Source organism: Dipodomys spectabilis, unplaced genomic scaffold (assembly GCF_019054845.1).
Source record: "Dipodomys spectabilis isolate Male_0828 unplaced genomic scaffold, ASM1905484v1 ptg000004l, whole genome shotgun sequence".
NCBI lineage: Eukaryota > Metazoa > Chordata > Mammalia > Rodentia > Heteromyidae > Dipodomys > Dipodomys spectabilis.
In genome coordinates, this window is record NW_024870681.1 from 16,609,173 (window position 1) to 16,621,546 (window position 12,374).

The 12,374-nt window shown below is 45.1% G+C and overlaps 1 protein-coding gene across 2 annotated transcripts in view; it reads right to left on the reverse strand.

Annotated features, from left to right (window-relative positions):
* The window catches only part of Pmp22 (peripheral myelin protein 22), a 30,204-nt gene that overhangs the window by 2,660 nt on the left and 15,170 nt on the right, over nucleotides 1–12,374 (reverse strand). For both annotated transcript variants that reach the window (XM_042691961.1, XM_042691951.1), the window contains exon 4: nucleotides 5,199–5,339. In XM_042691961.1, coding sequence (XP_042547895.1) covers nucleotides 5,199–5,339 — 141 coding nt within the window. The remainder of the gene's footprint in view (nucleotides 1–5,198; nucleotides 5,340–12,374) is intronic.

Below are 12,374 nucleotides of genomic sequence, written 5' to 3' on the forward strand. Positions count from 1 at the left end.
AGCATCATCATAAAATTAAGAAAACTGGGGAGTCGTGGTACATACCTGTAATCCCAGCACTCAGGAGGCTGGGACAGGAAGAACTCAAGTGTAAGGCCAATCTGAACCAAATGGTGAGACCCCTTCTCTCCCCCAGTCTCACAAAACAGAACAAAGTAAAGTTGTCTCTTGAGCTACGTCTCACCTATTTGATGAAGACAGAACCTTAAGGAAAGTTCATAGTACTGACAAGAAGGCAGAAAGGGTAGGACAGGGCCAGTGGTGTGGGTCACCCTACTAGAACCTCAGAAAGGAATGAAACTCCACTGTGATACACTCTGAGCTCAGAGCTCAGATGCTCGCAAAGACCAAGAGAAGAAACACACTTTCTAACTACCATTGTAAAGGGACGGATGTTTTACAGGATGCGTTGTTGCTGCTACACGACTGCTTGCCTGTGAAACACAAGACGTGCTCTCAAATGTAGGAGAGAAGGACTCAGTCTGAGGACCCTCTGCTTGCACCCCGACTCACATTTAATTAACTCTTAGACAACACAGCCGTCCCCCAAAGCCGACTCCTCCTTGCTTGCGGCGACTCACTTTCTCAGCAAACAGCCAGAAGGGATGCATCATCAGGGTCCCCAAGGGACAGGCGAGGAGCTGGCATGCAGCCAAGTGTCCTACCACGCCCATAAATGAGAATCCCATGCTTTGGCAGTGACTGGGCCCCCTGAGCCTCGGAGTGCAGGTCAGATGTGTGCAGGGCCATAAGCCAGGGTAGGCAACACAAAGGTGGCTGGGTATGCAAGTTTCCAGCATGTAAGCCTGTCCCAGGAAGGCTGGGTCTACAGTAGGCCCCTGAACAGCCTCCTTAAGAGCCCTTTGCAAAAGAAGATGCTTTGTGACAGCAACATGGGCCTATGGACCACAGGAGCCCAGAATCTTCTGAAAGCAGGTGGCTGACCAGTGGAGCTCTTGGTTGCTGGATTAGATGTTGTCTGTCTTGCCCTCAATCACAGCCCTACCTTGCCACCACATCATTGCTCCTCCAGTTCAGACTGAGCCAGCCACGTGATCACGTGTTTCGTGGGGTTAGGGACTTCCTGACGACAAATCAAAAGGGATCCCCCCCCCTCTAGTTCAGTGCTTTTCAACCTTCATTGTCCCTCAGAATCAGTTGGGACACTTAAAAAAGTCCCACCTCTGGAAAACTCCCTTCAATAGCTGCTTCCCAGTCATTCTGGCATGCACCCAGGCTTGGGAGCTGTTTGGTGTAAACATGAAACTGTCCCCTTTGTGATTCTTCCAAATCTCCTTCCTGGAGGAGCTGTATTCTGATCCCATAACTGAGTTTGAGAGCCATGTCCCTGTTTTCCACAGGAGGAGCTGCCCATCCCCAGACAGGAGTTACCTTTGCTCTGGTAGGTTACTCCGAAGGAAACACATCAAGAAATTCATACAGTGTATGCTTTCATTGGTTTGGGTACTTAATACTGAGCAACTAGCTTCATGCCAGGCACAGAAGAAAGTTCCAATCGCCCACTGGGTGCTAGATGATTGTGTTCTCAGGGAACAGGGCCAAATGTAAAAGTTACTAGGATTCAGGAGCAGAAGAAATAGAAGGAGATTTCTGAGTGAGTCTCATCTTCTGATTGAGACAGATCAATAGAGACAGAGATGCAGGGCTGTTAGAACAAATACATTTTCAGGAGAGGCTAATGAAAGTACCATGACCCTCCCTGCTCTGAGCAAGTTGAAGATGATGGAAATCAGACATCACATTTAGGAGCCCTGCCCAGGAGTGAGTCACCCCAGACATCTTACTTCTGGTCATGTTCAGATAGGGGCACAGTAATGCTGCAGGTGGTTCTCAGGAAGGCTCTACATCTTACCTCGAAGTGTCTAACTCTTACTTCTCAGTTTTAGTGGAAAGACCCAACAGCAAACAATCCAATTTAAAGAACGTTCTAGAAATCTGAAGACTCTAGGAGACCAATGCAGATCCTTTTGACTAGAATCAACAACTAATAGCAGCTGCTATTTGGCTTGAACGTTTCCAACTCTAGATAACTTGTTGTTTAAATACGCATCATTCAGCTGACAAAACCATAACTGAAAATGAGGTCTCATGAGAGATAAGCAACTAGATTTGTAAGGAGTAAGAGAGAAACAAGTCACGTGCCTTTACAGTCAGAGGTATTTGGGGGCACGAACCTAAAATGCTTACATTGAGTTTAGAGAAGAATGTGGGAGTGAAACAAATATGGCTTAGTACACAGAAAATCTCTGCATCTCAGAGTGTCTGGCTGAACTGAAATACCTTAACACACAGTAGAGTTACATGTGCAGCCCAACGGTTCTCATCTCTGACCTTTCCCCCAAAATTATGTCACTAAAAAAAAGACATTTATAGGGCTGGGAAGGTGGCTCAGTGGTAGAGCGCTTGCTTTGCATGCCTGAGGCCCTGGGTTCGATTCCTCAGCACCACATAAGCAAAAAGAAAAAAATCCGGAAGTGGTGCTGTGGCTCAAGTGGTAGAGCGCTAGCCTTGAGCTGAAGAGCTGAGGGACAGCGCCCAGGCTGAGTTCAGGCCCCATGACCGGACCCCCCCCCCTCCAAAAAAAAAAGACATTTCTAGATGGGCTGAGTGTGGAGGGACATGTTTATAGTCTCAGGAGGCAGAGATAAGAGAATCTCAGTCCAAGGCTGGCCTCAGCCAAAAGCCAGAGTCCCTGCCTGAAAAAAACAAACAAAGCTAGAAATTGAAGGGCTAGAGGTGGGTCTCAAGTGATCAAGTGATAGACCACTTGCTTAGCAATCACAAGGGCCTCAGTTCAAATCCCAGTACCAACACCAACAACAAAAAAGACCTTTACATAGAATTTAAAACAGGAATATTTCAACAGAAATACTGAAGAGGAATATGCTGCCTGATCTGAAAGTCCCTTCCTTGGTGACTTAGTTCTTCCCAGGTGATACTCTCAGCTTGAGTTGTTCTGATGGCACTGGCCCTACCATAAAGGAGTTCATCATGCTTGGAAACTTCAGAATGACAAATGCAACTGGAATTTAACATCCGTGGTAAGTCACAGGCATAAAAGATCATAGAAGGGACAGCATTTTTGTATTCCTTAAAACTCTGGTTAGATCCTGTATCTCTCCATATAAGAAGAGATCGCCACCTTATATTCAGCCTACATGATGCAGAAGGAAATGGACCCATTAGGTTCTGGCCATCACTGGCCCTCTCTTGCTTCTGTTTATTCATCAGAAAAATGATACACTTACACGGTTCACTAAAAATGCCTGGCGAATGCTAGATTTCTAGAGTGTTCATTTGAAATTGCTACTGGGTCTGAGGTCGTTCCTTTCCTGGGACAACTCTACACAAACACTGACATGCTGTTTCTCCAACTATTAGGGAGATTAGAAGTGAGGAGACAATGGGAGTAGGGTGGCTGGAAGGAAGCCTTCGCACTGCTTCTGGCCCTGTTTCCACCGTATCCACCATCCACATAAGCTCAGAGATCATGGCTCCTAAGCCTACTTTATCTTGAGGATACGTGCACTGTTATAACAGGTGCATGATCGCCATTTGATCCGCTATTCTCATTTTGTGTGTGTGTACCAGTACTGAGGCTTGAACTCAGGACCAAGATGCTGACCCTTAACTTTTATTTATTTATTTATTTTTGCTCATGACTAGCAGTCTACCACTTGAACCATAGCTCCATTTATGGCTGCTGGTGGTTAATTGGAGATAAGTCCCACCCGTTTTTCTCCTAGGCTGGCTTTGTGAGATCACCAATATTGCAGAGACACCATTGCTGGGTATAAGAAAAGCACAGCTATTCATCCAGAGAAAATGCAGAGAAGTATTCTATTATTTTAATAGGTGGCAGGTATTCAATTATTTTAATAGCCAGGCATCTATGGCTCATACCTGTAATCCTAGCTACTCAGGAAACTGAGATCTGAGGATTGCAGATTTGAACCCAGCCTAGGAGAAAAATTGGTGGGACTTATCTCCAATTAACCACCAGCAGCCATAAACGGAGCTATGGTTCAAGTGGTAGGCAACAACCCAGGAGAATCACTGGGTATGAACAAACCAATGCAGCACATAGCCAAGCACGGTTGGGTTTCCAACTCTAAACCATGAGTAGTGAAATACAGTATTTAAGTATTTGGTGCCAAGGGTTCTATGGTGTATTTCCTTGTTCCAGGAATAGGGAGTTCTCCCTGGCTTCTAGAAAAAGTAATCACCACAGTCTATCTTTCCATGTACAGCAGCCCCTCTGCCCATCCATCTGCTCAGGTCATGTGGACTGCTTGTAGCCCACCAATGGCTGCTTCTGAGCACAGGGCCATGGCACAGCACCATGGGCATTCTGACAATGGACTGAAACCTGAGATGCTACAACCTTTACCTGCACAGACAGCCAAGAGCAAGAACATGGCACAGTACCCAGATGTTGGGACTTCTGGAGTTTGTAGTTGGTGAATTTAGACCCCTAGATCCACCATGATATCCACCCCTTTCTTTCCTCCAATAGCCTGCCGTCTCTGTCAACTGGGAGGCACCAGATAAAGAGTGAAGAGCCAACGACACAAGATGGTGACCAGTCTACAATCAGCAGACAGATGGTTCTAGAACTGTATACTCTGCCTGTAAAGAACCTGTTAGAGACAGTGTAGGGAAGAGCTGAAGGAGGCCTTTTGTGTGCCTGCAGGTGCTGTCACCCTCCCATCGTTGGCAAGAGTGGAACCAGCCTGGCATGCAGGAAGGGGGATGAAGTACAGAGACCAGAAGACACAAGAGGAACAAGAAGCCCAGGGGAATCTAGGGGAGAGGAGTGTGAGGATTTTTCTGACTTCATGAGCTCCTATAGGTAGAAGACAAATGCTTGAGGAAAACCTGGTTAGCCTGGAGCACATTACAGGCAAACTTTCTACCCTGAAGCTAGATGGTTTCACAGGGCAGAACCATCCACAGGAACAATGGCTCCACTCCTCGTGATAACAAATCTGGCTTGATGGGGACCTTCCATTCAGAAGGGCGAAGTCCCAAGTCCCAAGATGCAGGTGCATGCTCGCACAGGTGCATCGTACTTTATGCAAAGCATCCAAACAGTCAGACTTACAAACCCTCATCGTCCCTGGCCACGTCCCTGGTGAGACCCAGCTTCTGTGAGGACTTTCCCTCACACAACTCACCGGCAAGGATTTGGAAGAATCCAGTGATGTAAAAGCGGCCTCCTTTGGCGAGGGTGAAGAGCTGGCAGAAGAAGACGAACAGGGATATGACGCTGTAGATGATAGACAGGACCATGGTGGCCTGGACAGACTGCAGCCATCCTGGGGGAAGAAGAATGGCATTTGGTAAGGAAAACTGGGCAGGGCTAGGGGATGGCCTGCCATGAGGGATGTGGGGCCCAGGGAAGCCATAGATACCATCCTCACTGGAAGAGGAAGTCCTTTCTTGACAGAACTCAGGCAATTCATTCTTGTTTCGTTTTGGGCTGAACTCAGGGCCTTGTGCTGTTGCTCAGCTTGTTTTTGCATCTGACTGATGCTCTATCACTTGAGTCACTCTTTCAGTCTAGGTTTATTTTGGCTGGTTTATTGGAGATACAGTCTCTCAGGTTTTTCTGTCCAGACTAGCTTTGAACCTTAACCCTCAGGTCTCATCCTCCTGAGTAGATAGGATGATCCGTGTGAACCACCAGCACCTGGCTTTCCTTGGTCAGTCTTAACCCTAGCCTTTGACCTCAGTATAGAGCTGCTTTGGATCAGTCAAATCATTCTCACCTTGGGCCAAGCCCAGCCCTCCTTCAAATCTCCATGCTTCTAACTGAAATTCAGACCAGGGAAGAAAGACCCCCAGTTCACAGTCTGCTGCAAACTAATGTCATCTCAGGAGAAATGGAGGAGGAAATAATCTGAGGAGCATACACTAGGGAGAAAACCATGCTGCAACTGACTTACCTACTCTCTCTATGGGATAGCAACTAGTGGAGGAAGGATTCTGCTCTCTCATCTCAGTATCTGGCCCTGGTGCAATGGTTTAAAAGTACACATATCACATTGAGCATGGTGGTATACGCCTGTAATACTAGCGATGGAGAAGAAGCTAGAGAATAATGGGTTCAAGGCCAATTTGAGCTATGTAGCAAGACTCTGTCTCAAAAAAGAAAGTCAAAATCACAAAAAAAATGGTCACATCCATGAAGTGGAGCTGTGGCTCAAGAGGTAGTGCACCAGCCTTTAGGATAAAAGGCAAAGAAGCCAGGCACCAAGGTTCATGCCTGTCATCCTAGCTACTCAGGAGGCTGAGATCTGAGAACTGTGGCTCAAAACCAGCCCAGGCAGAAAAGTCCTGAGACCCTTGTCTCCAATTAATCACCAAAAAAAGCTAGTAGTAGAGCTGTGGTTCAAGTGGGAGAGTGCTAGCCATGTGCAAAAAAAAAAAAAAAAAAAAAAAAAGCTCAGGAACAGTGCCCAGGCCCTGAGTTCCAGCCCCAGGACTGGCAACTCTGAGCCAACAAGATGTCTCAAGTGAAAAACTCTACAACACAAATCACTTTCATGCCCACAACTATTAAACATGATATATAAAATTATCTTGAGGCCATGTGTAGAAGGTGCAAATATATTAAAAGCTCAGTTTCTATAATCCCAGTTACTCAAGAGGCTACAATCTGAGAATCAAGCCCAAGCAGAAAAGTCTGTGAAACGTCATCTCCAAGTAACCAGCAAAAACCTGAACTGGAAGTGTTGCTCAAGTGACAGAAAAGCTGAGTGAAAGCTCAAGGCTGAAGTTCAATCCCTAGTACCAACAAAAAAGAAAGACAGCTGGACATCAGTGGCTCACACCTGTAATCCTAGCTACTCAGGAGGCTGAGATCTGAGAATCACAGTACAAAGCCAGCCTGGGCAGGAAAGTCTGTGAGACTCTTAATCTCCAATTAACCACTGGAAAACTAGAAGTGGCACTGTGGCTCAAGTGGTAGATCACTGGCCTTGAGCTGAAGAGCTCAGGGATGACAAATAAACAAACAAACAAATAAATAAATAAGATTTGGGTCTCATCCCTACAATAAATGATCTATACTACAAATTTTCTAAAATCTGAAATGAAAATAGTGCGATTCTCTCTGGCTGGTTCATAATGCACTGGGATAAGGGACAGGCAGGGCTGGTGGAGAGAATGAAAACCCTAGATTTCTCTCTCTATTTCTAAGATCCCTACCTTTTTTGTGCCAGTCCTGGGGTTTGAACTCAGGGTTGGGTACTGTCCTTGAGCATTTATTGTTTGTTTTCTCCTCAAGCCTCGCTACTAACTTTTATTGTTTTTTGTTGTTTTTGGTGGCTAATTGGAGATAAAAGTCTCCATGGATTTTCCTGCATTGGCTGGCTTTGAACCTCGATCCTCAGATCTCAGCCTCCTGAGTAGTTAAGATTACAGGCATGAGCTACCAGCACCCCACTTTATGAGCCACATTATTAGCGTGAGCTACTACTGTATTACACAGAGCAAACCAATTTTATATATATATATATATATATATATATATATATATATATATAATATATATATGAAGTACCTTAGATCTAATAATATCCTTAAATCTTCAATCTGTGTGTGTGTGTGTGTGTGTGTGTGTGTGTGTGTGTGTGTGTGTGTGTGTGTGTGTGTGTGTTAGTACTGGAGCTTGAACTCAGGGTCTCTCACTTTCACATGGCTTTTGCACTCAAGGCTGGTGCTCTACTACTTCAGCCACACCTCCATGTCTGGCTTTTTGCTGGCTAATTGGAAATAAGCAGATTTGTCTGCCTGGAATGGCTTCAAACTATAATCCTCAGATCTCAGCTTGAGTAGCTAGGATTATAGGTGTGAACCACCAGGGCCAGGCTACCAAATCATTCTTGAAGCTTCTTTTGTTGGGACTTGAAGTCCCACCCTCTTTATGGTCATGTGATGTTGCCCTAAACTGTTTGTCAAATGAGGCCAGCAGAAAAAAATTAACTTCAATTTTTAAAAAATTTGAAAAAAGTGGATAAAACTACCATGATAGTGGATGTCGACTTCCTTCTTTAAATATCAGAAATCCAAAACAAAGTATCTAGGTTATTCATACAAGATTTGGAATTCAGTCCAAAAGATATACCAAAAAATAAGGCCTGAATTACAATACCCTAAGTTACTTTCATGTCCATACAGAGCTATTTCAGAAAATGTCCCTATGTTAGACAAAAAAAAAAAAAAAATCTCCAATCTCAACAGTAGAAATGATATAGGTACAACATACAATTAAAGGCAGTCAGAACTTAGATACTGAAAGCAAGGTAGCACAATAAATTTGAATGTTTAAAGTATTTAGAGGAAACCGTGGATAAAGAAATCAAGATGAAACATAAACAGTTTGGGACAAGGACAGATACCAAGAGTCCTACATGTCAAACCCTTGGGCTATAGCCAACGCCGTTTTCAGAGAGAACTTTTATGCATTGCTGAGAAAATGTCATTATTTCTGAACAACAGGTAGAATTATTTGATAGTATTTATGTTATATTGGGTATTACAAATCATCTAGAGATGGTTTAAAGTACCCAAGAAAGCCTGCACAGGTTATATGTGAATGTTGTACTGTCTAATATAGGGCACTTGAGCTCACCTGAGATTTTGGTATAGAGAGAAGAGGAAGCAATCCCCCCGCCACACACACACAATAACGGACAACTGTCTGTGAACTATTTGAACATTCAAAGCCAATTTATGAGAGTACAAGGAAAAAAAAAAAGACTGGCAGTCAATAATACGTAAAGCTTGTAAAACTCTAAAGTGCAGCACTCCCTAAAGCAGGACTGGCTTTGACAGGCCCAGAAGAAAGGGATCTCTTTCCATCCAATGTCCTCAGCCAGAAGCCACCTGCCAGCCGCTAGGGCAGAACACAGACATGCCCAGGAGGAGCTGGCCACCATGCTGGCTGGAGATTCACAGCTCAAAGGGGAGCTGTGCCGTTTCCTACGCTCATCATCTACCTGACATGGCTCCCCAGCCAGAATATCCCTCACCAGAACTGGAACTGACAAGTGAGCGGGGCAGCTGAAAGTCAGAGTAGACAGACACCATGCATTCAGAGAAGAACAAGCACGGGGTCCCATCGGGGAACAGGCTCTGAAGCCAGGGTGTGCAAAACGTAGGCCCAACAACTCTGCGCATGCACTCCTCTTAGGACAGCCTGAACCTGCGCACATGCTTTCGTTGTGACCAACTTGAGTGTGAGCCCTGCTTAGAGTTCTGTTGCTTATTTCACCTGCTTAATTTGCTCTTTGCTTCTTTTTTTCACCCTGAATTCCTCTTCTCCAACGTGAGGTACTAATGCATCTTACAGAGTTGTGACAACCAAACTGAAGACTTGCTAGAAAAGCTCTGTTAAAACAATGGACAAGCCGGGGATGTAGCTCAGTGGCAGAGTGTACCTAGTACCCTGCATGCATGAAGCCATAGGTTCGATCCTCACCATTGCAGGGGGAAAAACAAAACAAAACAAAAAAATGAGTGCAAAGAACACCCCTTATAAGGGTGAGGAGTGTGGAGGGGGTAAAGGAAAGAAGCATTTATAGGCTGTTTGGGGATTCTGGGGTAACCCCATCCAGGTCACACAAAGTAATCACATCATGGAGATCCCAGGTGACACAGACCAGGTAATTCACGCACTCACCAGAGCACTGAAATGAATTTTGATACAACCTTGGTGTCAATTCATATCTACTACCCAGCACTCAGAAGAGTCAGAGGGTAGGAGAGGATCTATACAGAAACAAACTATCTCCAAAGAGTCGGCTGGTAAATATTGTAGGCTCTGGAGGTTGTAGCTACTACTTTTCTCTACCTGTGTAAGACAAAGTCAGCCAAAGCTGATATTTAAATCAATGGGCTTAGCCCCCATCCTTCCAATAGAACCTTCTTTACCAACTCAAATTGTAGGATATATCGGGCCTGCAGGCTACAATTTTTGCCAACCTTTGCTACAGCAAAACAAGTCGGATGCACAGGAAATTAGGAAGGAAGGATGGCTTTGTCACCCTGTAGGGCTGGGGATTGGACCCAGGATCTCTATCATTTGAATCACACCCTTTTGACTGGGTTGGCGTTGGACTACACTTCCTCTGTAGTTTGGATTAAGAGACATGTGCTACCACAGACACTTTTGAGATAAGGTCTCCATATGACTTATGCTCAGGCTGGCCTCAAAACTCCAATTTCCTGTCTCTGCCTCCTAAGTGGCCAGAAATGATGCTGAAAGTGGAAAGAAACCAAATTGGCTATTGGTTGCCAACCCGTTTGGTATAGATCATATACAGAACCAGTCTTATATAGATGAATATAGATCAACATAGATGAAATGCACTGCAAGGCCAACATTCCAAGTGGCAAATCTGCAAGCCCCAGGGCAGCTTGCTCAGGTCCTCCACAAGTCACCAAGCCTGCATGCGTGTAACTGAGCCCCTGCTGAGGACCTCCTAATCCTCCTCAGACCTGGCTCCACCCAGCACAAACTGGACATCTGGTAAATATCTGTGCCCTAAGCCAATCCCTGACCTTATGTCTGAGCCCTGGAATGAACAACCCTGAGGCTCATGGCAGACTTGCTGTTCCCATGAGACTGTCAACTCCAGGTGCTGCTGATGGCTTTCAGATGCAGGCTATGGCTGTGCAGGTCCAGGCTTCCCATCCAAAGATAAGGGGAAATTGGAGTTGCATTATGTTTAAAGCTCCCTTTAAGGTCAGGTCCCTAGCCAGGGGCAGCTGGGCAGTGAAGGAAATAACACCTGCTCTCTCTGTGCATTTTTAGGCCAGGGTCTAAGTCTAGGAAGCTCAGAAAACACAAACCATTCATCGGGGGTTCACTCTTTCTTTCTTTCTTTCTTCTTACTCTCCCTCTCTCTTCCTTTCTTTCTTTTTCCTTCCTTCTTTTCTGTTGTTATTGTCAGATATGGGGCTTGAACTCAGGGCCTGAGCACTGTTCCTGAGCTTTTTCGATCAAAGCTACAGCTCTACCACTTGAGCCACAGAACCACTTGTGTTTGTTTATTTGTTTTTTCTTGGTGGTTAACTGGAGATAAGAGTCTCATGGACTGGACTTGCCTGCCTGGGCTGGCTTTGAACCGTGATCCTCAGATCTCAGCCTCCTGAGTAGTTAGGATTACAGGTGTGAGCCACCAGCATCTGACTTCTTTCTTTCATTGCTAGCATTCCTCCCTCTCTTTCTGACCTCTAGTCTTGCTGGGAAAATTGGACTCAAATCTGACTCAGGAAAACAGGTTGTGTTTCAAAGGAAAGAAAGGTTGATTAGAAGGCAGAATGTGATGAAGAAGGCTATAAGAGGGGTGATCCCAAAGGGAACAGTCAGTGTCTTTCCATTTGCATAGTGCTAGGCTATTTTCAGAATCACATGATACTCCTACACACTGGGAGACTGGGAGGCCCAGCCAACCCACTGCCGTCACACAAAAACTGCTCTCTTCCTCATGAATGTCATTCCAGAAATAGCTAAATTTCCAAGAGGTCTCCATCTTAAGCAATGTCCTTAAACTTCACCCTCCAGCCCTAAAGGCCCAGGGCCCATGTAGGCTATTATTATTTTGGTAGTACTGGGATTTGAACTCAGGGTCTTTTGCTTGCAAAGCAGGTGCTGAACCACCTGAACCATGTCTCCAGTCCCAGATGGGAGCTATAAAGGTCTCAGGCTGACTCTGCCTGTAACCTACGCAGAAAGTGAATCAACACAGTCTTGGATGCACAGAGATGCTGAAGGCCATGCAGGAAGCTCTTCAAACAAACCATTATGAGAGTATTTTAGCTGGAATGAAAGTATGGCTGGGGACTAGAGAATGCAAGCTGCTGGGTGCGTGGAAAGAACCTTCCTGTCACAGTATTCTAGCTAAACGTGACGTAAGTTGAACATCTCTCATTCCCAAATCCAAAACCTGAAATAATCCCAAACCAATAGGATGCCTCATATAGAAGATTCTACCTCTGATCTGAAGTGGCAGGTGACAGTCAATGTTCAGACATACTAACAACGCTACCTAAAATGCCTTTCAGGCTATGCACACAAAATGGCCATGAAACATAAGTGAATTCCATGTTTAGACTTGGGTACCATCACCCAAAATATTTCATTACGTATAATGCAAAAGATTCCAATATCTAAAAAGAATCCCCAATCTGATGCATTTCTGATCCCAAGTATTTTGGATAGGAGATACCCAGCCTTCACAATCAGTCACTGAGCTCTCATCTAAGAGGTCCTATAGTCATTACACGAACTAGTTTCTTTGCTTTGCTTTTCCTCCCTCCCTCCCTCCCTCCCTCCCTTCCTC